The sequence below is a fragment of the Chiloscyllium punctatum genome, chromosome 39 (genome assembly GCF_047496795.1).
Source record: "Chiloscyllium punctatum isolate Juve2018m chromosome 39, sChiPun1.3, whole genome shotgun sequence".
Classification (NCBI taxonomy): domain Eukaryota; kingdom Metazoa; phylum Chordata; class Chondrichthyes; order Orectolobiformes; family Hemiscylliidae; genus Chiloscyllium; species Chiloscyllium punctatum.
In genome coordinates, this window is record NC_092777.1 from 28384543 (window position 1) to 28409806 (window position 25264).

The 25264-nt window shown below is 40.2% G+C and overlaps 1 protein-coding gene across 3 annotated transcripts; it reads right to left on the reverse strand.

The window, feature by feature from the left end:
- Nucleotides 1-5: 5 nt before the first annotated feature.
- Nucleotides 6-24269, reverse strand: pmp22b (peripheral myelin protein 22b). Of its 3 annotated transcripts, none has more exons than XM_072558342.1 (5): nt 24092-24269; nt 22437-22542; nt 21767-21860; nt 16690-16830; nt 6-3162 (listed from the first exon to the last, which is right to left on the reverse strand). In XM_072558342.1, exons 2-5 carry the CDS (start codon nt 22512-22514, stop codon nt 2996-2998), a joined length of 480 nt encoding a protein of 159 aa, XP_072414443.1. In that variant the 5' UTR covers nt 22515-22542; nt 24092-24269; the 3' UTR covers nt 6-2995. The 3 variants fall into 3 exon arrangements, with proteins under 3 accessions (XP_072414443.1, XP_072414444.1, XP_072414445.1); XM_072558343.1 differs by having other exon boundaries at nt 23979-24183; XM_072558344.1 differs by lacking the exon at nt 24092-24269 and adding an exon at nt 23912-23932.
- Between the last annotated feature and the right edge of the window lie 995 nt (nt 24270-25264).

Sequence of the window (25264 nt, forward strand, 5' to 3'; positions counted from 1 at the left end):
ACCACTTGTTGCACAGATAAGCCAGTATTATTTATTTTCATCATTATTCAAGTACAAACACATCTGACTGTACTTACACGCAATAAGGCATTTTTATTGTTAGCATATCAAATACAATTCCCCCACAAAACCTTTCTACAGATTTCACTGGATGGCAGTAACACAGAGAAATCTGCAGGAGTGGTCTGTGTAAGTAGGACTAGTACTATATCATACTTCATTATACTTTACTATGTAAACAAGAACAGATTTCATCAAAGGGATAATAAATTTAGTAACCTGCGTTTCATATTAGATCAAAGGCCTATATAGCCATAAGTACATCAGTTCCTTTTTTTTGCATAGTGCCAGACTTAGTTTATTCAACAACTCCTTCTAAACAGTGGTTAACTTTGGCATCGGGTAGTGGCATTGAACCACACTAGCCTGTACTGTATAATTTTACTTCTTGTGTAGTAAAGTAATAAACATTCTGCTGAAAGCTGCAGTGGGGCTGATGTCTTGGAAACAAACAATACTCAATCACTTGAAGTATAACTCAGCTTTCTGGAACATCATTCAACTATCTGCAGTGGAGCTTTTCTTTCTACAGTTATTTGGAGTAATACTCAGCCATATTAGAGTAAGACTCAGCTAACTCAGTTTCCAGTTCTAAAATTTTTATGTTTCAATACAGCCATGAGCAGAGGAAGAAAAAAAAAACAAGTTGAAAATGTTATTGTTCTCAACTTTTCAAGCATCCCACTGTCACATGCTGTATTTTAACCAAGTTTCTCCAGGCAGTAACAGTGTTTTCAGTGAGTTACTGATGTATTGACATCTGGAACTCGTGCAGTTAGCATCTGTCCAAGAAAGATGGGTATTGTTAGCAGAAGACAAACCTTAGCAGCTATTTATAAAAGGAAAAGGGGAGGCATCTTTCCTGCTGTGAAAATTGGTTTTCTTGAAAACCACTTCACTTTACACAATACTTTTGTTTCCCTTACAAGATACCACTGTTATTAGTAATGAACTTCCATTAATAATTACCATTGCCACATTAAAAAGGGCCTGCAGCTTTATAAGCAACAGCAAAGCTCATACATCATTGCATGGCTGAAAATCTTAGCTATCTCAACAAGAGCCACAGACTATTTTATTTTAAGCTTGTTGAAGCATGCATTACCTTTTCACACCACTAACAAAACATTTAAGATCCCACTTTTTGTCAAGATCACTGGAAAAAAAGAATAACAATTCTGAAAACACGAACCTACTTCAGTCCCTAAAAAGGCTAATGAAAATGGTATCATCAAAAAGAGGCACAAAAAGTCAATGAGACATAAAACCAACTTTCAAGAAAACATTGGTCTTAATGTGCACAAGCCAAGGAAGCCAAATACCCAGCTGACAGACACCATATAAAAAATTAAAATTTTGTTTGGAGGCCTCAGTCAGGAAGGATGCTCATGATATGGGTACTGCAGATGTATTTAGAATATTAACCAGTTTAATTGTTATTACTGCATAGTAATCGTTACTCTTCTTTCAAACAATGAAAAAATGTTACTAATGAACCAAAAATACATTGTTACTTCAATGTAGAAAACATTGTTGGATTTCCTTTTAAAAATATTTCCCATTTTTATTTGTGGTCCCCTTTTGTACTTTTATAACTGCTCGTGACAGAACACTGTCAATACAATCATACATTAGCATTTTTAAAATACATTGCCAGCAATTGTACATACTGTTAGTTCCAAACATTACATTTATATTTAGTGGGGCATACTAAGATCTTAAGTTACAATTTCTAGCATGCTTTCAACCGTTAAAACAAAGCCTATCAATACTAGTCTTCTGACATCTTCAACTATACTATAAGTTGATGAATGAAGAACAATAAAAATATATCTAGATTAAGACAACACCCTTTCATTCAAGGGAACATAGAAAATTGATTCTGGGGCACAGGTTTGATTTCTGTAGCTTGGGATTGTCCTTAGTATGGTGGTGGTGGTAGTAATATCATGCACCCAACACATTTGTTGTTGTCACTGCCCACTCCATCCATTTGTGAAACAGAGCTGATGGTGATTGCTATTCCCAATGTTGGGCAATGGGGAGCCCTCAAGACTCCATACAACAAAAACAGCTAAGAGCTGAACTTTGAGGCATTACACCTTCCCACTAGTATAACTTTACAGCCCCAAAAGAAACTGAAGTCACCGTTAGCATGACCAAGGTAGGTAGGGGAAAGAACACATGTGAAAAGGGAAAGGTCACAAATCAGGAACAAGAGCAAAACACGGTTGGACTATAAAATGGGAAGACAAAACAACTGTAGCCTCATTCTGTTGGGCATTGTACTATTGTGGGCATTCAAAAATCACCTCTCACACCCTTCCTAATACTACTGTCCCTAGCTTACACTAACTTTCAAACCTCCACAATGCTAAAGCAAAACCTCCATTCATACAGAAATATTTAGACAAAGTAAATCCATAGAATTAAAGCATTTATTTTACCTTCTTGCAAATAGTAACTCTCCAGTGAGGGAGATTGCTATAGGTTATTATCACAAGGAATGGTAAATACATAGCACCATTGAAAATTGTAAATGTTTTATATCTACATGAGTAAACTATTCAAACTTGTGTCAGCTATTAGCAAATTTATTTGTACAAGCTGCACCACTTTAAAACACTACTAGCTATAATTTGTACATGCGCTTTGGTTAACATTCTATTCAAAATAAAATTTTATTGCAGAATTTGGCTTCAGCAAAATTTCTTTTTAATAAACTGTTAAAAATGAATGTTCTGTAGGCACTTATAATTAGCTTGCAAAATAGAGCTTCAGTCAAAAAAGCAAACAATACTATGTACATGTGTAAAAAGTGTTATAAATAGGTTTTAAACCATAGATACTATATACATCTTCAAATTAAAACAGTAATGTTTCTTTTATTCCTCTAAAGAAGGCAAACATATGGATTGTTACGATCTATGGCAGGTTATTCACGTTTTCTTAGAATGACGTAGATGATTCCACTGCACAAAGCCAGAGGGAAAGCAATCCATGCCAAAATGTAGGCAAATCCGTAGCTGCCACTGTAGCGTTCACCATGAATGTGTGGGTATTGCACAGTGTATATTGCAGCTCCACTCATCACACAAATACCTGCAAAAACAACACAAAGCTTTGTTTTTAATGCAATTCACAAGATTGATTTTATCTTGAGATTTACACAAAACACATTTGATAACAGATTATACAAGCACTACAGTCCTAGCAACTGTGTAGTACTGCAGCACCCTGATTCACCATTCAATATTACTCTGTCGACTTCAAAACGAAAAGTACCATTTGTTTAAAACTGGTTGTAGGGTCAAACTGCTTATTTTTCTCAAAAGGAGGTTAAAATCTCCCCCTTCCCTCATGGACTGGTTGCAGCATTAGCTCACAGGATTCTAGTTAGGACCCCGATCACAAAAACAGCCTATCACAATTCTTTGATTTACACGCAGTAATGTAAAACAAATGTGCAATACAGTTCAATGTTTAATTAGGTTTTGAAACCACCCAAAAACCTTTAAAGTACTATCTTGTGCTATATAGTCTAACTGTTCTAAGCAGACACTAAATCATTAAAATTTTAATTGGTTTGAGGGGTACTCTTTGAAGTTAGGAGATCCCTTCAGAGCAAGTTTCTCAGGCTGGCTGCAATTCTAGTCCTTCCAGTTAATGTAAATTAGGAACTATATTGCTGGAAATTACACAGTCTAAACACAGCAAAAGGTTTAATTCAGGTGTTGTCACTCTACAAAATTCCTGTAGGTCTGTAAACAGATGAAATTAGTTCTCAGAACATGGGACGTTATGGGAAAGAGAAAGTACCAAAACATTTCCCTTTGTCAGCCCTGTACACATCAGCAATCAACATTTATTCCAGAAGCAAGTCCTTAATTTAGGAGTTTTTGCAGATTCACTATAGTCCCCTGTCAACAAATCTCCAAGTGGCTTTCTTGGGCAAATAGTTCTTAAGAGTAGGAAGCAAATACAAGAACTAAAAGACTGTTAAAAATAAATTCTAATTAGGATTTCCAAATACAAAATCAAGACTTGACTGCACCACAGCTAAAATCAATGACATTTCTCAAATGGGAGTGTTCAAGGTTCTGTGCAGTTATTAGTTATGCTTGACCTGGATTCAATCAGCTTGAAATAACTCTAGAGGCTGGCATCACATTGCCAAGTCACCCTTTATTTACATATGCAGTACTGGACTCTAGTCTGGCTTCCTCAGAACCAGGTCTCAGAGAACATCTGACACTGTCAGAATCAGCCAAAGGTCCCTGATTGGACCAGGTTAACAGCCTCTGACAGGGAACTGATAATCTGAGATCCACCTGGCTGACCTTGTTACAATCACTGTACCCTTTCCTCTTTAAGTCCAGGGACGTAGGCCTGTTCTTGCTTGTAGCGTCTTCTGGGTGCTGTTGCACAGGGTCTGGTTCCTCCAGGTATGGATACTGGATAGCGTATCATAGTCTGCCTCTTGCACCCAGAGCAAAGACAGACAGATGTACAGCATGGAAACAGACCCTTTGGTCCAACCGTCCATGCCGACCAGATATCCTAACCCAGTCTAGTCCCACCTGCCAGCACACAGCCCATATTCCACCAAACCCTTCCTATTCATATACCCATCCAGATGCCTTTTAAATGCTGCAGTTGTACCAGCCTCCACCACTTCCTCTGGCAGCTCATTCCATATACATACTATCCTCTGCATGAAAAAATTGCCTCTTGGGTCTCAGATCTTTCCCCTCTCACCCTCTTGGGTCTCTCATATCTTTCCCCTCTCATTTGTCAGCTCTTGGCGCATATCCCTCTAAACCCTTTCTATTCATAACCCATCCAGATGCCTTTTAAATTGTACCAGTCTCCACCACTTCCTCTGGCAGCTCATTCCGTACACATATCAGCCTGTGCATGAAAAAACAACTTGCCTCTTAGGTCCCTTTTATATCTTTCCCCTCTCACCCTAAGCCTATGCCCTCTATTTCTGGACTCCCCATCCCAGGGAAGAGACTTTATCTATCTATTTATCCGATCCATGCCCCTCATCATCTTATACACCTTTGGAAGGTCACCCCTCAGCCTCTGACGCTCCAGGGAAAACAGCCCCAGCGAAAATAGCCCCAGCCTATTCAGTCTCTCCCTGTAGCTCAAAATCCTCCAACCCTGCCAACATCCTTGTAAATCTTTTCTAAACCCTTTCAAGTTTCACAACATCTTTCACCTTGGAAAGAAATTCCTCCTCTTCTTCAGGCAGTAAAGGCACTGAAGTAGTGACATCCACCGTGTCAATCTCAGAGTCTGAGGTTTCTCTGATGCAAGACGGAGGATGGAGAGTTCCCAGTTCCCACAGCCTTTCCAGATCGGAGGGGCTGGGTACATTGTGCTCCTGCTGTTTGCAGCTGTCAGGTGGCCCACATGCTTGTTCAGGACTGCCTCACCGACCCGAACTTTGTACGTCATGGCACCTGACCTCATGATGGCCATACCTCTTACCCATGCAAAGAGAGACAGACAGAGACAGACAGAGACAGACAGAGACAGACAGAGACAGACAGAGACAGACAGAGACAGACAGAGACAGACAGAGACAGACAGAGACAGACAGAGACAGACAGAGACAGACAGAGACAGACAGAGACAGACAGAGACAGACAGAGACAGACAGAGACAGACAGAGACAGACAGAGACAGACAAAAAACAAACAAAACCGTCTCATTCACAGGCATCTGGTGTCCAGAACTGACATTCTTGATGCGGTTTCACACTCCTCTCCCAGGTCTGGGAAGCTCAGATTTAATCTGGTGCAGAGTCTCTCCCCATTAGCAACTTTGCTAGAGAGATCCCTGTAGCTGCACAAAGGGTGGCCCAATAATCAAGTAGGATCCAGGACAGAGTGGTATCAAGCGAAGCTGTAGGCTGTTTCTTTAAGGCTGCCTTCAAAGTTTCTTTCTGCCCAACCATTGGATGGAGTGGAGCTGTCCTTCTGTACCAAATGCTATTCAACTTAACAAAATACTTGAAGTCCCTGTTGGTAAATGATGGCCTGCTGTCTGTGACAAACACTTCCAGGAGTCCATGTATTGCTAAGGTTACTTGCAGTTTCTCCATTGTTGTCCCTGTGTTTGACAAATGAACTCTCTGCACATCCAAACACTGAGTGGGTGTCCACAGTGACGAAGAATGTTGAGCTCATGAAAGGCCAGCATTTGAGTGAGTGCAGGGCTTGCCTGGCCATTCACACGAATGGGAGGGGGCTGCTGGCATTAATCTTTGCCCTTGTTGGGCAAAGATCTGCCCCACCAATGCGATGTCTGCATTCCATCCTGGCCACCAGACATAACCTCTCACCAGCATGTTCATTTTGGAAACCCGTGGAGGAGTTCAGCCAGTACCTGGCAGTGACCTTTGCTCAGCACAATACTCTTACTCTGCATAATACAATGCCTTCCTCCAGAGTGATCTGGTCTCACTGAGTACAGAAAAGTTTCAATTCTGATTGTGACAGCCATATGTTTCCCCAGTACCACCAGCTGTTTTAGTTTTGCCAGGATGTGATCTTTTAGTGTCCACAGCCACATTTTAGTAGTGATGACTAGAAGGGTGCCCAGAAAGTTTAAAACCAGAATAGCCCCTTCCGGTGGTGTATCCAGTGGGAGGCAGCTTAAGGCATCCACTTTTGCCACTTGGCCTCCCGGATGGTATTCCAGCTTGGAAATGTATGCAATTAGAATGTCAGGCCACAGCTGAATTCACCCTGAAGCTCTGGATGGCACGGCCATGTCCTTGAGGAATCACCCTAGTAGGTTACTCTTAAAAATTTACATCTGTAAAAGGTACTGGTTGAATTTCCTCACACAAAAGAGCCAAAGTCCAGGAAGCATATGCTATTGGGTGTTTCTCTCCATTGGGCCATCTGTGGGCCAACAGTATCCAGATGCTGTACAGCGAGGCATGGCATATAGCCCCAGATCTTACTTGGGATCAGACTGCACCAATACCTTACACAACAATAGCTGCTTCTTCAACTCCTAATGGCTACGAGTCCATTTCTAAGGCAGACCCTTTTTCAATAGTGAGTGTAAGGGTGCCAGGATGGAGACCAGGTTTTGTATGAACTTCCCATAATAATTCACCAATTCACCCAAGTTCCGGTACAGACACGGGAGTCAGGGCACCTTTGATCACCCTCACTTTCTCTTCCAACACCTGTAATCAAATCTTGTACACTCTAGATCTCTTAGGGTGCCTGGAACACACATTCTTCCTTTCTAAGGTATACACCCACCTCGGAGAAACACTTAAAAGGACTATGCCCAAGTTCCCCAAGTACTCTTCATTATTCTTCCCTGTTATTAGAATGTCATCCAGATAAATGGTGATGTGGGGCAGACCTTGTAAAAAGTTCTCCATCATCCACTGAAAAAAGGCACAGGCTGATGATACTCCAAATGGCAGTCTCTTATAATGGTATAAGCACTTGTGATTATTAACTGGAACATACTTCTGGGAATTATCATCCAACTGCAGTTGCAGGTACTCAGTTCTTCTCCAGCTTAGTTCTTCTCCAGCTTTGTGAAGACAGCTCCCCCACCCCCAACTTTGCGTAGAAATCCTCTATGCGAGGGATTAGATATTTATCCAGCTGTGAAAAACAGTTTGCCAATTGTTTAAAATCCCCACAAAGGTGAACCAATCCACTGGGCTTCACAATTGGTCCAATCAATCAATGCTATACCTTCCCCAAACTGTATTGGCTTGATGATTCATTCACTCTCCAGCCTCTAGATTTCTGCCTCGACTTTTGCCTGGAAAGCAAAAGCATTTGGCGGGCCTTGAAGACTTGTGGAACTACTCCCTGATCAACATGTAATGTGGCCTTCGCTCCTTTAATAATTCCTAGACCTTCCAGAAAAACTTACTGCTACTTAATTAGGATGTCACTCAGGCAGCCATTTTCTCAAACAATGTTGAGTCAATCGAGGGGAGTCTTTCTCAAACCATTTCACCCCATCAGGCTTGGGCCCAAGCCTTTCACCACAATTAGTAGTAACTCAACCAGCTGCTTCTTATATGAGGAGAAAGTGAGGACTGCAGATGCTGGAGATCAGAGCTGAAAATGTGTTGCTGGAAAAGCACAGCAGGTCAGGCAGCATCCAAGGAACAGGAGAATTGACGTTTCGGGCATCAGCCCTTCTTCCTGTTGCTTTTCCAGCAACACATTTTCAGCTTCTTATATGAGACCTATTCCAAAGTTATACCCTTCAGATTCCTTGGTATAGGTTCTCAGTCTAGCTGAGGTCTTACACAAACTGAAGTGTTGGAGCCCAGAGCGAATTTTGTCAAAGATTAGTTCTGCAATCACTGATACTGCCGCACCGGTGTCAAACTGTGCACACTCCTGGATACTGGCCTATATAGGAGTTCTCTTATTCAACTCCAGCTTGGTAGTACTCTTGCCATAGTGAGTCTGCATACTGGTAGCAACTACAATGGCTTGCCAACCCAGATTCTGAAGGAACCTTTAACCATTTGGCCAAGGCTTGGTTTTGTTGTTTTGGGTTTTGCTGTGGGTTCACCTAGAATCCCTCTGTTCTAGATATGTCCTGGGTGTAGCTATGTAGTTGCCTTCACTCAAATGGTGTCCCAAGCTCAGTTGAGCTGATAAGGGTGTCCATTTCCATCGGCCCTATAACATAAAATCTCCACCTGCCACATTTTCCCATGATAAAGCCAGTTGTACAGCCCATTTGAAGTCCCTTTGGGCTTCAGCTAGTAGGTATTTTTGCCTGGTTACATCATTGATCCCACATACCAAACACTGTCTCGCAACATCTCATTAAAGGTTAAACCAAAATCACATGCCTCTGCCAGTCGTCTTAACCTCAAATATCCTGAATTGGATTCCCAGTTCTTGGACAGCCAAGTAAAATCAATAGTGTCTCAAAATTAGAGATGGCTTGGGGTCATAATATTCCTTAACCAAATACATTAAGTCTTGAAGGGTTTTAGTATCTGGTGCCTTGGAAAATATTAGGCTACCAATGACCGAAAAATGTGTCGGTCCACAAGCTGTCAGGAGAATTATGCATTGCTTTTAATCTGCCCAAATGTCATTTGTGCAGAAAAAAAGTAATGCATTCTTCCCACATCCTAGGCCCAGTCTTCGATGGCAGGATTGAATGAGTCAAGCTTCCCCCAAAAAAATGGCATTATGCCAGAAATGTTTACTCGAATTCAAAGAAGTCTCTGTGATCAAGTTTCTTCAGGTGCATATTTTTTTCTTTCATCACTGAAATAACATCAAGTCAGTGTCCTGTCATCTTTATTTCCATGTGTATAGTACTTTGACACTGGTCTGGCTTCCCTGGAGCCAGCTCTCAATGAGCAGAATGTCTGACATTCCTGTTAATATCTGTTCGCCAGGGCTCCCTGATTAGGACAGTTCACCTGGTCCAATCAACTTGCTCTAATCAGAGAACACATTCTAATGAAGTCCATCTGGCTGACCACATTATGATATGTGGTGATTTGTAATGTCAAGCCATTAATTATCCAGGCACATTCTCAATCAGCCAAGCTTGCCACAATTGCCTGCCAAAACAATTGTAACTTTTGTTTGCACATCACCAAGTGGGTCTTTCAAGAGTGCTGGCTATTTACAGAATTCAACATCTGAAACCCAGGATCACCTAATACTCAGGATCAAGCGAGGACTGCAGATGCTGGAGATCAGAGCTGAAAATGTGTTGCTGGAAAAGCGCAGGTCAGGCAGCATCTAAGGAACAGGAGAATCGATGTTTCGGGCATCAGCCTGAAGTAGGGCTGATGCCTGAAACGTCGATTCTCCTGTTCCTTAGATGCTGCCTGACCTGCTGTGCTTTTCCAGCAACACATTTTCAGCTCTAATACTCAGGATCATCAACCAATGTAGGAATATTGAGCGTCCTGCATTAACTCCAATTTAATTCAGTGATCAGTCTTTAGCTCAAGAGTACAGCTATCAAATACAATGCTCATTTCAAATCCGGACTTCAGGTAAATTTTGTTAAAGCAACATAATTTATTATTTTATCTCAGCAGTAAGCTAATTTATTTAGCACTCTCCTGCTACCCTCAAACTCTTCCATAGTGCTTTCTAAACAACGACTTAAATTGTTTGGTAAATTGAGGTAGGTAAATTGGAAGATAAATACAAAATAATTATTTGAGTAGCATTTCCATTGTGCTTTTAATGTGACCTAGAAATTTTGTTTCAGGTAATTAGTGTCAAATAACACTCCTCTGAAGTGCCTTCAGACATTTGTCTATCGGAGCTTTTAAGCGCAAGTTCTTGTGGTTATGTACAAGGTCTACACAACAGGGTGCTGAAGCTATCCTGCTGAAACTATAAGCAACAGCAAGTTTCTATGCCAGCCTGGTGTGTTAAAAAGCTGCCAACATCAAACTTAAGCCCAGACATGATTCAACTGACAAACAAATCAAACCAAGTGTATCTCAGACGAAGCCACAACAAAACCAACTGACCAAGAATAATTGCATTCCACCTATTAAATAAACTAAGTGCATTTCGTTAGTGAAAGCAAACATAGCTCCAGAGTTGATAATCAATTAATAAATAAGTTTTCATGTTGCAGCAACTCTATCTACTTTCAATAACTTGTTGTACTTTTGGGCTAGAGCTCGTTTTGGAGTTTAGACTCTACATTGCTGCACAGTTACTATGATTCAGTTTACCTCTACTTCTAATGAAAATAGAAGGTGCACTATTTTACCTAGAATACAGTAATAACATGGTAGTTTCTGAATCAAAAGACCAAGATGTTATGAATTGCAAAGAATCTCCTATTCCAGTGAAGATATAACATTAGCTAAATACATAGAAGAGATATATCCAAAATATACATATACCTTTCAGTACAAAGATATATGATAATGCCCAACTATCCATCTTGTGAATGGTAGAGATAAAGGAAATATCCAACCACTGCCTGAAATCCCTTCATATTGGCAAATAATACTAAAAAAACATGGATGTCGACAACTGTTGCTCTAATGTTTACAAACAAACAAGTCAAATTCCCTCACAGCAGAATATGAATGACTTAAAGCAATTCTTCCTGACCTTTTGCTATCCAAGATAAAAGATTCATTCAATGAACTTTCTGGTTGGAAATTATAACTTTAAAAGGAATGATCATTCAGAGCTAGCCTAGCTAGGTTTACAGCTTCAAAACTTCAGTCTTTTTGTGACATCAGCTGGTTTAATTTGCATTTACCATTTTGATAGGGATGATTCTATTGACATGTTATTAGTAACAATGTTATTGACCAGGCTTCAATCTTAAATACCAGTCTCAACTAATGGAAACACTGCTCATACCACAGCCTCAACATTAAATAGTTTCTTACCTTGAAGGATCTATTCAAAAAAATTCAATAATATGCACTGGCATTTCTTTAATTAAACAATCAGCCACAGCATTAGTGGATGTATATATAAATTGGACCAGCTCTGGTCATTCTTAAGTGTAACAGAGTTCAATACGGTGTATGTTGACCAGAATGTACAGAAGCCACATTCAGTTTGCTGGTGTTCTATCCAAACTGGATTATTCTGCTGTCTAAGGAATATTTTCTTTCAAGATTTAGTGAACTGATCTGCATTCATTCAATGTTGCATCCTAGCTGTCAATCATAATTTCATAATATTCCAAGATAGTGCAATGGTAGACATGAAATTCGAGGGGCATTTTTTAGTCTTGGCTGCACAGAAATAATACTGGATTAGTGGTGCTGGAAGAGCACAGCAGTTCAGGCAGCATCCAACGAGCAGCGAAATCTACGTTTCGGGCAAAAGCCCTTCATCAGGCTTTTGCCCGAAACGTCAATTTCGCTGCTCGTTGGATGCTGCCTGAACTGCTGTGCTCTTCCAGCACCACTAATCCAGTATTTGGTTTTCAGCATCTGCAGTCATTGTTTTTACCCTGCACAGAAATAATGTTCAGACTCACAGCCATTAATTATCTAAAATGGCACTTTTCTTTTAAGCGTCAAAAACTAAATTTAGCTTTCTGATCGGACAATTAATTATCCTAGCAGCAGTCTACAGCATGTGCCTAGGCCAAAATTCCAACGTATACATTTTTCAGCTTCTAATAATAGTAACATTATGGGAAAACATACAATAGGAAAACAAAACTGTTCCTTTCACTTCAAATATAATCTAACATTGACAGCTTAGTTCCTGGTGTATGGTTATCAAACAAGGGAGACACTAGAATGTGTTCATTGGAGATAATTCATGATTTGGATAGCAGGAGATAGTATAGTTAAGAAAAATGAAAACAGTTAGATTCTAGGAAGGCTTTCTTTATAAAAATCAAGCAGTGGACTAGATCATGCTGATCAGACACTTTGAAACATAGGAGCATTAGGTTTATCTGTCTGCACACTCCTCCATCCCATAATCATTCATTCTCTTATTAAACAGAAGTACAATTCAAGCTTGAATAAGTTAAAAATCCTGCCTTCAATACCTTCTGGATAGAGAATTCCATTCACTAATGACTCAAAAGAAAAACAAAGTTCTCTTGATCTTGGACTTAAAAAGGAGCCTTCCTAATCTTCAGAGGTCAAAAGGTGTGGTGCTGGAAAAGCACAGCCAGTCAGGCAGTATCTGAGCAGAAGTGTTGACATTGAGAGCATAAACTCTTCATCACTTTCTCCTTCTAATCTTCAACTCCATCTCTCTAATCTAAGTCTACCCCACAAGTGGAAACATTTTGCAAGTATCCAGCCTATTTAGATCTGTCAAGATCTTACACATTTCAGTAAAATCAACTTTCATTCTTCAAAACTCCAACTGATATACACCTAGCCTGCTCAACAGCTCTTCCTAAAGATAATCCTTTAATCCCAGGAAGGAGCTGAGTGAGCCTTCCCCAAAATGCTTTGAAAGTAATCATTTTTACAACTGAGCAGTTCCAAACTGTACACTACTCCAGTTGTAAAATTCCTGTAGCAGAAAGATTCTGATTTCCATTCCAGTCCTTTTGGAATAAATGCCAATATTTCATTTGCCTTCTGAATTATGTGCTGCCTTACAGACTCCACCTCCTCTTGAGGACTTATTTTCTCATCTATACACAGTGTCATCAAAGTCAGCTACCATCCCTCATCTGGATCACTGGCATTGACTGTAAACAGTTGAGGACATTGCAGGAATTCCTGTAGCAGTTCAACAGTGACTGTCTGTCAACCCAAGAAACTCCCATTTATCCCTCCTCTCTACTTTTCTTAACTAAGAAATCTTTCCATCTATGCCAAAATGTTACTGCTTCATCACGTGCTTTCTTATGTAACAGTCTTTGATACAACATCTTATCAAATGCCTTCAAAACTCCAAGTGAACCATATCTAACAGTTCGCTTTAGATGTTGTTTTATCAGAAAACCCCTTCATTAAATACAATTCTCTTTTCTCAAAGCCATGTTGGCTCAGCCTGATAAAGCAATGATTTTAAGATCCAGTAATATCCTCAATAATGGAGTCACGCACTTTCACAGTGACAAATGTCAGCAGGACCGGCCTAGAATTTCCTGCTTATCTGCTCTTCCTCACACCCACCTTTTCTTTAATAAAGTAACATTTGGAGAATGTGTGCATGTGTGTTAGGGATGGGGTCTTGGTCAGCTGGTTTGCAATGTGAGGTGATACCAACAGCGTGGGGGGTCAATCCCCACACTGGCGAAGTTTGCCATGAAAGACTCTCCTTCTCAAACCCTCCCATTGCCTGGAGATGTAGTGAGTCTCATGTCCAACAATCACTAATCACCTCTCCCTAATGAGCGCGCAGCCCTATGGTCTAGTAAGGCAATGACAACTTTACATTTGCCAATTTCCAATACCTTAGGATCTTACCAGAATCTAAGGAATTCTGGAAGATAAGTGACATATTGACCATCAGCGCCACCCCTAATTAAGATCAGAGAATGCAGGACTTCACCACTAGGGATTTAAAAGACTTTACATTCAGTAGTTTTCTTAGCACTTTTTCCCCTGGTGATTGTGATTGCTTCCAAGATGATCCTCTGTAACCTCATTACTTTCCATGACTTTTGGAAAATTTGAGGTCTTCTACATTGACAACATTACTTCTTTGAAGTCTCTGCCACTTTTGTTTTCTATCATCAATTCCCCAGAATCTCTGTAAAGCTTGAACTCTTTCTATTCAATGTCACGACCCAAGCCAAACCAAATCAGCCTCCCTATCACTGGATTGGCAATGCCATGAAATTAAAATATTCAAGGTCCTTCAAAATTGCTCAGTTGATCTTAATCCGACATCATCATTATGAGATCTTGGACAAGTTTATTAATAAATTATTTTCACAGTTCTAATGCAGCTTTAGCAGAACACAGATAAATGACAAGGCAGCCTAATTAATATCAATGATTTTAGCCCAATCTTCTTAATATGAACCTGCACTCACATCAACAGACAGAACCAGTTAAGCGATAAATTAAGAAAGCAAGGAATCGTAATTTTTCAATTTGATAACCATTTCAAATGGCGAATAGCAGGCTTTCTTGAAATTCCTTGATGATTGATTATAGCATAGGCATGTGGGATTTTAGATCTTGCTTGAATTCAGGAGTCACTGGTCAATACAAACTATGGGGCTGCACGATGACACAGCAATTAGCACTGCTGCCTCATAGCACCAGGGTCCCAGGTTCGATTCCAGCCTTGGGCGACTATCTGTGTCGTGTTTGCACATTATCCTCATGCCTGCGTGGGTTTCCTCTGGGTACTCTGGTTTCCTCCCACAGTCCAAAGATGTACAGGTCAGGTGAATTGGCCATGTTAAATTGCCCATAGTGTTAGCCAGAGGGAAATGGGTCTGGGTGGGTTACTCTTCGGAAGGTCGGTGTGGACTGGTTGGGATGAAGGGCCTGTTTCCACACTGTTGGGGATCTAATCTAATTTCTGGAGACTTTTTAAAAAAAAAAACTTATTTCTTACACACGGTGTTTTTCTCAGAATTTCCAAAAATAAGTCAATAACTGGAGAATACCTAGAGTGCAAAACCAAATCCCAGACCAGTCTAGCAGTTTCCAAAGCGAAACTGCTTCTGCCCAAAAAAACCAGTCTGAGCCAGTTCACTGTTTTCTCTCTCCTTTTCAACATTCTCAAATGGTTGGCTGGCCAGCACGGGTCAGCCCTTGATTGATCAATTTAACATCCAACTAGCACAACATTTCAGTGCTGATTCATCTACAGTGTCCTTCAAGCTATAATTAATCTGCATTATCAGTCCAGTTCCCAACAGCAATCATCATTCATTTGTTCTCTCCTTTCCTTTTTAAAAGAACAAGCTGCTGTTCAAAATTCAATTCTCAACTGCACCTCAGTTCAAGCCAAAAATGAGAAAAACTAGTGACAGTATCAACATCAAATACTTACAAAACTCTTTCAACTTGTTACGTTATCATCTATTTTTCTTATGCTCTTCATTCCATCTTGTCTTTTTGATCAGGTTTCTTAAATTCTGCCATCTTTTGACCTACCATTATCTTTGTATTTTTTTTTAAAAAAGTATAGCCACAGATGAGGCAACCTTCTCAAAAAGCCTTATTTCACTGGGATAAATCTCTGTGAATTATTAAACATCTCCTTAAAATGTCGGTTTCTGCAGTTCGAATATCCTATTTTTTAAACCTAGCTCCCTAGTTCACATTAGCCAGCTCTGCCTTAATTCTCTCAGTTACCTTGATTTTCAATTTAAAGCACTAGTTTGGACCACTGCTTCTCACTTTCAAAGTGGACATGGAATTCTACTGTGTTGTAATCATTGCCACCTAAATCCTCCTTTACCACTTGCTGCAAGAATTCTTAAAAATTGAATAAATTCCTCATTTCAGGCAACATTGCAGCATTCGAATAGGATAGAAGGTTTTGAGACATGATATGGCACAGACACTGTTCATTTGGACAGTGATCCTCTTTGAAAGATAGAGACATGAATTTTGTAGATATTTTCTCTGCCATTAGGTGGAGTACTATGCTGAGTACAGAAATTACACAGCTGCTGGTGGGTGATAACACATGGGACAATGTTCTCAATACTATTATGATGGTAACAGACGGAAGTCAATGGATTTGCTATTTTTGTCACTTCCATTCTGTTAATCTGTTAGTAGAAGGTTCCACTCACGTCATGACTGAGACAGATATTTGTAATAACTTTAGAGGCTGTCCATGATGACAAAGAGCCAAAATATTCTAGTTAAACCAGTTCCACTGCACCAACATTTAAGGGAACCTTCTACCTTCTGATCACAGCATAATGTGATGGCAAGCTTTCAACATTAAGTTCCCCACCCATCTCCGATTATCTCAGCCAAGGAAAAGTGATGAGATAGAAACTGAAGTTTAGAAAAAAAGGGGATGGAAATAAATTAGGACTGCTTTGTCAGTCCACAAGTTTACAATTCTGAAATTATGGTAATTATTGACAAACCAACTCAAACTCAAAAAGAAATATTCATTTTGCAAGACAGAAGCAAATGGATTCAATTATTCACCATTCTTTCACAGACATGTCGACTTTTAAACTTACCTGCAAGTAGCTGGAAGATCCCAGTGAGGTAAAAGCGGCCACCTTTCTGGAGTGTGAACAACTGGCAGAAGAACAAGATCAGCGACAAGAAGCTCAAGATGATTGACAGAATCATCATAGCCTGAACAGCCTGCAGCCATTCTGAAAACACAGGGCAAGAGACAGTGATAAATCAAAATTGATTTCTTATAGTTGTGTTTCCTTTCATGGACGAGTTCTGCAAAACACTGCACTGAATGTAACTTTCAATTTAAACTAGAAGGATGAATAACAACACTGGAGGATGCAATAAAATAGCTAGAAAAAACTAAAATCACACAAAAAGATAATGACAAAATGATGCTACACACCACAACTGGATAAAGTACCTTTCTGACACTGACAGTAGTCATTAATTTGGTTTCTGAGAGAGACGAAGTGTCAAGCAATCTATGCTGAACATCTTTGTTAATTTGCAATCCTGCGCCCAAGCAAATAAATACAGAATGGTGAGGTTTCCTGATCTTTACTCTCCCAGAAAATGCTCTGTTTTCCAGGAGCAAAGAACAAGACAATTCCTGGATCCCTGCTTCTTCCCAATTGCCTCAGTGCTTTTGAAACTTTGACTGGAGGCTAAAGTTGTAGCCATGGCTCACTGTTAATACAGACCCGGTGCAACCGCCCGCCAATGAGATTACAAGAACGGGTGCTAACCTCCCATCATGTGTTCCTTTACAAGTTTTTACTGTGTCCTCTAAACCAGAGTACTAAAAGAAAATGGTAATTATAGCTTCTCCCATACCACTTAAATAGGAATTAGCAATTACAGCAGAGGTATTTTCTCCAAAACAAACTTGGATTCAGGTAATTTTTCTCACAAGATCAAGATGTTCCAAAAATTCATTTAGATAATGAAAGATATTATTTAACTGTCAAAAGTTAGGAAATGTTGCAGCAAATTTGCAGACGTTTAATAAACACCAATGAGATAAAGAGTCATAGAGATGTTTAGCACAGAAACAGACCCTTTGGTCCAACTTGTCCATGCTAATCAGTTATCCCAACCAAATCTAATCTCATTTGTCAGCTCTTGGCTCTTAGGTCCCTTTTATATCTTCCCCCTCTCACCTTAAACCTATGCCCTCTAATTCTGGACCCTCCCCCCCCACCGGGAAGAGACTTTGTCTATATAGCCTATCCACGCTCCTCGAGTTAATAAATCCCTGTGAGGTCACCCCTCAGCCTTCGATGTTCCAGTGAAAACAGCCCCAATAACCAGATACTCTAATTGAAGGATAAATATTGGCACGAACATCAATGGAACTACTTTGATTTTCTCAAAATGGATGCAAGAGACTTCATGGGACAATGTGAATGGGCAGAAAATGTCCCTGTGCAATATCATATCCAAGAGACAGTACTAGTACAGGCTTTCCAGAGAGATATCCACGGCCTTTAACTAAAGAATTGAAGTGGTACCAATGGGCTAATACTGGCATTTGTCCAATTCTGTGGGGTCATGCAGGGGTGGGCAGGACTTGCTCTGCACAAGAAAGGAGGATGTTCTCCAAGATGTTTAGTAAAGTGGAGGCTCAAAACTTGCATTGGAATCCAAGTTTGTTTTGGAGAAAATACCTCTGCTGTAATTGCTAATTCCTATTTAAGTGGTGTGGGGGAAGCTATAATTACCATTTTCTTTTTGTACTCTGGTTTTAGAGGACACAAATACTTGTAAATGTTTTCAGCTCTGCACAGTAGGACTGCAAGGATGAGTGTTGGAATCATCATAATGTTGAATCGGTCCTTTTATTACTGACTTCAGTTTCAGCATGAAGGCAATGATTAAAAATGGTAACAAAATGCAGCAGTGAAACTGCTCATTGGCTAAAGAAAGAAACTCCTGACCAACTGAGCCATGTGTTTAATTTCTGTGCCTGTAGTAAAGTTATTAATGCACATACTACAGTCCTCAGATTCTGTAACACATTGGAAGCCCATGAAGTGCTTGATCGCCAGCAGAATGCTTTCTGCAAAATTAGAACTTGCTTTCAGAACATCAACATTTTATCCAGATAGAGCTTTCAGGACTTGTTCACAAAATGTTAAAAGCATAATCTTCACAGAAAGCAGAAATACTAGAAAAAATGAATGAAATCTATCAGGGTCCAAAAACAGATAAGCAAAGTAATGTTCCAGTTTAATTCTGATGAGTTGGTTAGCTGGTATTTCCCCACCCATCCTGCCCTTTCTCTTTAGAGATGGATGGGGGCCATTGTTCTAAAATCAGCACCTTCTGATTAGTGTTTCCAGTGCTTGAAATTTCTCCTTCATTAGGTAGGCTATTACAACTTCATAGATCTACAAAAGCTTCTCTTCTTTAAAAGGTCACAGCAGATTCCCACTTCCACCTCCGATTGTGCCAGTCTACTCACTACAATAGCTGGAACAGTCATAGTACCTCCCACCATCCTGCAGAATGGCATGCAAGATTTCTATTATCCATGTGAATAGTAGGCAGGCAATGGAATCCTGTTGCCTGCAGCAAGCGACACTTCGAACTTACAAATAAAACCGCAGAAAATTATCTACATGAACATTTGCTTATAGCAGAATATTTGCATAACCATGCAAATCTCCAGGTTTGCCATGCCATCTAAAAACATTTGGCGTTTAACCATCCGGATTTACCTCAATTTTTCTCTTTCCAATTTCAACACTGTTCTGCACAGTATTACAGCTCAAATCACTGTTCACTGCTACTTCCATGGTCAATGCTGCATTTTGAAACTACTAATCAGAAAATCTCATCTTTCATTTTGCAATTGAAGATGTAAAATTATATATAAAAAAATATTCTGACTGTGACATTGGTACCTTCTGAAACTTGGCTAAGCAACTTGCAAGGGAAAAATCAAACTGTAACCTGCTCAGTCATCTACCTTCAAAAAAAAACATGCACAGTACAGCATTTCATATTACTCCAACTGAAAATGTCTTGTTTTGCACTAAAGTTTTTTATGTTGAAACTGTAACGTCGTTGATCTTCTGACCAAGACAGCTAGTCTAAGAACACTGTTCCTTCATGGCTAGCAAACATCTAAGAGAGGGCTATTTTCTTTAGCAATCACAAATATTTAACCAGGGCCCACCAAAGTCCCAAGCTCCATAATGTTTATTTGCTGCACCCTGTTCATAAAACAGCACCAGATCCATTTCCTCTAAACTGCAACTGTCATTAAAATTCCGATTCCCATTTGAACTAGTTCAAACCATTTCCTTTACAGATTGGGTATCCCATGTTATATTTCCTTTTGATTCCGAGGAGGAATAATTGTTGCATTCGTTGTTAGAGGCTACGCAGTGATGAACTGTCTGCTTCTAAATTTGTCTCTAACCAGTAACTGTCTTTTCAAACTCTGTTTCTGAGAAACTGCCATGAAATTAGTTAAATGTTTTTTTACTTATTCAACTTTCTCTGCTCCATGTTGATGTTCTGAAAGCAAGTTCTATTTTGCAGAAAGCATTCTGCTGGCGATCAAGCACTTCATGGACTTCCAACGTGTTACAGAATCTGAGGACTGTAGTATGCGCATTAATAACTTTACTACAGGCACAGAAATTAAACACATGGCTCAGTTGGTCAGGAGTTTCCTTCTTTAGCCAATGAGCAGTTTCACTGCAGCATTTTGTTACCATTTTTAATTTTTGTTTGGAAAATTTGCTCTGCCTGAAGAAATTAATAAAATGCATGGAAAGGTATTGTAGCTAAATTGCACAAAATATTTTTCATGTATTGTGAATTGCTTCTCTAAACAAATAATAGCGCTTACAATAGCTTTTGAAACAAAGTACTTGCGATTTCATGGTTCATTTTCAGATCAAATGGTTGTGACATGACTGCACTCAATTAAATGAGTGTTGTGAAAAAATATTTAATCCTAAAGTAAAATAGCTTTGCCATTTTCTCGAACAGTAAATCAAACCAAAAAAAAAATGAAGATTAGACAAACTCCATCCTTAAAGTTTATTGGACCAAGAATAATTGATCCAATATCCTATAGATCGAGTTTAAAATCAGGTTCAAATGAATTAGCTTCCCCACTATTCCCCCTGCCCACTGTACAAACTAGTCAGTGACATCAAATTTGAATTTACAACAAATGAAGTCCTTGAAATGCAATTACTGCTGTATGGGAAGAGACTGTGACAGCCATCAGCACAAAGCCACTCCTGTTTTTAGTAATGGAGAAATGATTAATGGTGACTCCCTGCTTTTAAATTCAAAAGTGCATCATTTGAGGAAGTTGAAAGTGCCACAAAAATCTTTTATATCAACTTCCACCACCACATTCAGCAAACTTTCATCTAGCTGTAAACTTTTTTAAAAAATATTCTCCCTTCGCCAAATTCCAATAGCCAAACCATTAAAAAAAGTATACAAGTAAACTTGTACTCCATAGTTTCACCCAGTAATATGAAACTAATAACTCACAAAGATGTGTAAACACTTGCCAAAATGATCTAATTTTGTGAAAGAATCCGAATCTGTAAAATTGACTGTGCCATTATCCGGTGGACAAATATTTAAATTAAATTGCAGGTGCCTCTGGCATTTGTCACAACTCAGTATCATCATACTAAATAGTCTTGGTTAAGTGACTAAGGCAACATGTTAGAAAACAAAATTAGTTCAATTTGAGTGGACTTCAATGGATGTGGAATTTCTGCCTACGTTGCGCAATTGATGGCCGATCCCCAGCCCAGTCCACTGCTGCAAAATGCTGACTGTGCAGTAGGTGATGTTGCCAAGATCTTACTCTGGCCCTTTCCAATGTACTTTTGCAGCTTGTCCACTAGGTGCTCTCGGTCTACGCAACTTTCCAGGACCTCGCCCACATTCATGCATTTAAAATAAGAGAGATGTTCGGAGAGTTGTTTTAATAATAAAACTGCTGGCTCAGAGAGCATACTGATCAATGTAAACATCTGTGCACCCCTTGCTGTATCAGCAAACGCAGCGAAAATGATCAATTTACTCGAAAGTGGTAACATGCAAACTGTAAACGGGGGGAACGAGGGACAAGGGAAAAATACTAACCGTTCGTGGTATATGACTCGCAATTCCAGAATTCGAGCCATGTACAATTCTGCCAGATATCTAGACTATTAGAATCACTGAAGTACCACCAAGACTACGAGAGAAACACAATGATTAAACACATCGTTTGCAAATGGTGAAACTCCATTGTCAATGATTTTAAAAAGTCAGTAAATTTAACTGTAAAATTATCTGAAATCAACATCTGGAAAGCCAATCAAACTTCAAGTTTTTTTTTGTTCTATTGCAAACTCTACAAAGTTTACTCAAAAGCGACTGTTAATGTAAAACAGCGGTCCATTCATTCGAACCCGTGTCAATATTGTTCCAACAAGCAATCCAGATGTCTTTGTAAAATACTCCGGTCAGTGACTCTTAACACCAATTATATGCATCCATCTACTGAAACAAAAACAATTTACTTGGTTCTAACAAAAAAAATCAAATCGAGCAAAGTTCCAGCCAGTCTAAAACTGAACAGTATATTCCCAAATTAAAATAAATTGAACCTTACAGTGGATGAGAATTATTATAGTGCTAAATGATGAACATTGGTGCAAGAGTAGCGGTGACAAGATGCATTTTTTTATTTCCAAAAATTACCCCGGTCAATCTAAACCCCAGCGATCTGTTTATGTTTTTTTTTGCTGAAACAGCCTGTTGTACTCACATTAACAACTGTAGAAATGAGAAACAACACCAGGACGGCCAGATGCAGCACAATGATACCCGCCAACAACACGATCATTTTGGAGATTTTTTTTCAGGTTTGGAAACTTAGAGAGAGAGAGAGAAAGGAGGAGGTTAAGTTGCCTGCGAACTGCTTGAAAAAGAGGTGCGACTATATCTGGCGCTTTTTCTCCACTGCAGTGATCTTATTAAACCCAGGGCGTGTCTGTACCGCGGGGCAGCAGGACAGCGCCGGCAGAGGGCGCTTCCCTGACACCGTGCGGGTCCCGTTAGACAGAGCGCATTGAATGACCAGCTTTACCTGAACTCCCTCATTTTTACGCTTGCATTTCTTTTTCCTGCCCCCACTGCGGCAAAACCTTCATGAACCAGGTTCTTTTTTCCTTTGCCCTCCACGTGCAATAAGCCAACCGCGAAGGGAATACTGTGCTTGGAGAGGCGGGTTATCCATCTTAAAATAACTTACACATTTTCGTATTCACCCATTTCCACATTTAAGGTTTCAGAGCATTAACGTCTTTTTCAGCTCGCGACTCCAAATATCAGAGTTCCAAAAGGAAAATATGCAACACATGGGAAGCATCTTAAGATATTCATTCTTCTGCAATTTGTTCATTGAAATTGCAGTGGACTTTTTGTTTATGAAGATGCAATTTTGAACGGAGATTTACTCCGTTAATTTAACATTTCAATAAATTAAGCAACCAAAAGATATTTAAATTGACTTTGCGAATAGTCAGCCAGGGATAAACTGTCTTTGGCTGTGTGGCTCACAATGCATTCAGTATTAGCAACGGGGCAGATAGAAATGGGATTCTGTAATGTTACTATCTGCAGCCCGTATTTTTCCTCTCCCTCATTAGTCTCAAACCCAGCCTGCTGTTCACAAAGGCACCATTGACTGGGGCAGCAACGCGCTTTTTTTGACACCCAACATTTGGAGTAGATTAAAACAGCTAGGCATCCGAACCAATTATAGAGAGTCAAGGCTCAACAGAAACATTTAACCCCCAACCACCCTCTCTCCAATCAGTGGCCACTTAAAATAAATAATCGATTTGTAGAATAAAGCAAGCCATCCAAATTCGTTAAATAAATAAGTTAGGATATGCGGTTAGACTAAACAGCAACATCTGACAGACTGTTTCAGATTACACTGGTGGGCAGCACATTGTCGTCCTGAAATGAAACAATGTATTCACATATTTTCAGAGCAAAAAAAATATTCGGACAAAATATTTTCAGATAAACAGATTTTTGAAAGGAGACACTGCGGTTTCCTCTAGGTCCTCGCCCCCTGTCGAGCTGTAAAAGGCGCGAAAGTAACATCAAAATCTCCCTGAAACAAAATTCCTTTGCCTTTCCCCCGAACTGTAACTGTTTTCCTTCTCGTTCTGAGATGCGTTGTAAGTTTTAAAAAAGCTCCCTCAAATTTAGAAATAAATCAATATTTACATAGAAGTGCACCATGGGTCTTTGGGCACCTCCTTTTCCATGTAAACACCGCTCAGTCCAGACTTACTCCTGACAAGTTGCGCTGCACCGTCAAAATTCAGCGAATTTAAGCTTGAAAACAAAAAGGCAAATCCTTCAGTCGTTTGGAAACAAAAAGAGAAAAGCTGATCTCCAACTTACTCTTGGACAAGATATCCTTCACAAATCGACCTCAGACACAGAGAGTGAGAGAGGGAAGACTTGACGTTAACAGCAAAGTCCCGTCAAAGAAACTGCAAGTACTAAAGGAGCTCCTTTAGTAGAGACACCAACGCCCTCATTACGCACAGCGCTGGGGTGTGGCTGCTGTCACTGGGGCGGGCGGGACAAGGCCGTTAGAGGTTAGCAATCAGCGCCAATCCGGTGCTTCGTCTGTCGCCAAAGCCCACACAGGCGGCAGGGAAGGGTTAGGGTGGGTTATTGAGTCTGCCAGCACTGCGGACACCGACCTACCGTCGCCCCAGGCTCGCTGCTGGCGGTACGGCGAACCGTGCAAGATCCATGCAGCGACCCACACACACACACACACAGCACCTTCCGAACCGCACGCTTTCCCCCGGGGTCGTGCTGGGCACTGGCTCACACTATCTGTACTGGCATCTGCACAAAATCATTTTAGACCTTTCCCCGTTCAGAAATCCTTTGCCATTGTTGCATAGTTTTACTGACTTTGTGATTTCCGATGGGGTTCGTCTGCGCTCGAGTTGCGCTCGAGTTGGGGGGGGGGGGGTGGGGGGAGGAAAATTGATCATTATTCTGAAGGAAGGTCACCCGACCCGAAACGTTAACTCTAGTTTCTCTCTACAGATGCTGCCAGACCTGCTGAGCTTTTCCGCCCGCACTTTCTGTATTTAACTTTGTAACTGTATCAATGATTTATCCAACTTGCCGGTTTGCGAGAGACATTCCGCTCAGTTTGTCCGGTTAGGGAACTCCTTCATCCGCCCTGAGTCAGGGTCGGAAGGCGCTGTCCAAATCTCAGTGACTCAGTTCGACTGGAGCGCGGTTCGCTTTTTGTCTTCTCTCTGGTTATTGTTTATAGATGCAGAGGGAAACGAGATAACATTAACTGGGGATTCCAAGGGAAGTCCTGCTGGTCTAACCAGTGAATGAAGTGTGACTCTGTCATTGGAGCTCCCTATTTCTCAGTAAGTGGAACCGGTTCCCTGAAACAAATGAACATCCATTTATTGCTCTCATCCTGCACACGCCTACATAATAACAATTAGAGCTCAAAACTGATTCATTCTGTGAGGTATATCAAGACTTTTAGTTCTGGTAAGATTTTACGTAATGCAAGTATTGTTGACACTG

Excerpts from the sequence above, each read along its gene's own strand:
- pmp22b (XM_072558342.1), bottom strand. The coding sequence starts at position 22,514 with ATGATCGTGTTGTTGGCGGGTATCATTGTGCTGCATCTGGCCGTCCTG. Across the intron at positions 21,861-22,436 it reads TCATTTCTACAGTTGTTAAT|TCTTGGTGGTACTTCAGTGA; the intron begins GTGAGTACAACA and ends TTTCTCTCGTAG. Across the intron at positions 16,831-21,766 it reads CGAGTCATATACCACGAACG|AATGGCTGCAGGCTGTTCAG; the intron begins GTTAGTATTTTT and ends CTGTGTTTTCAG.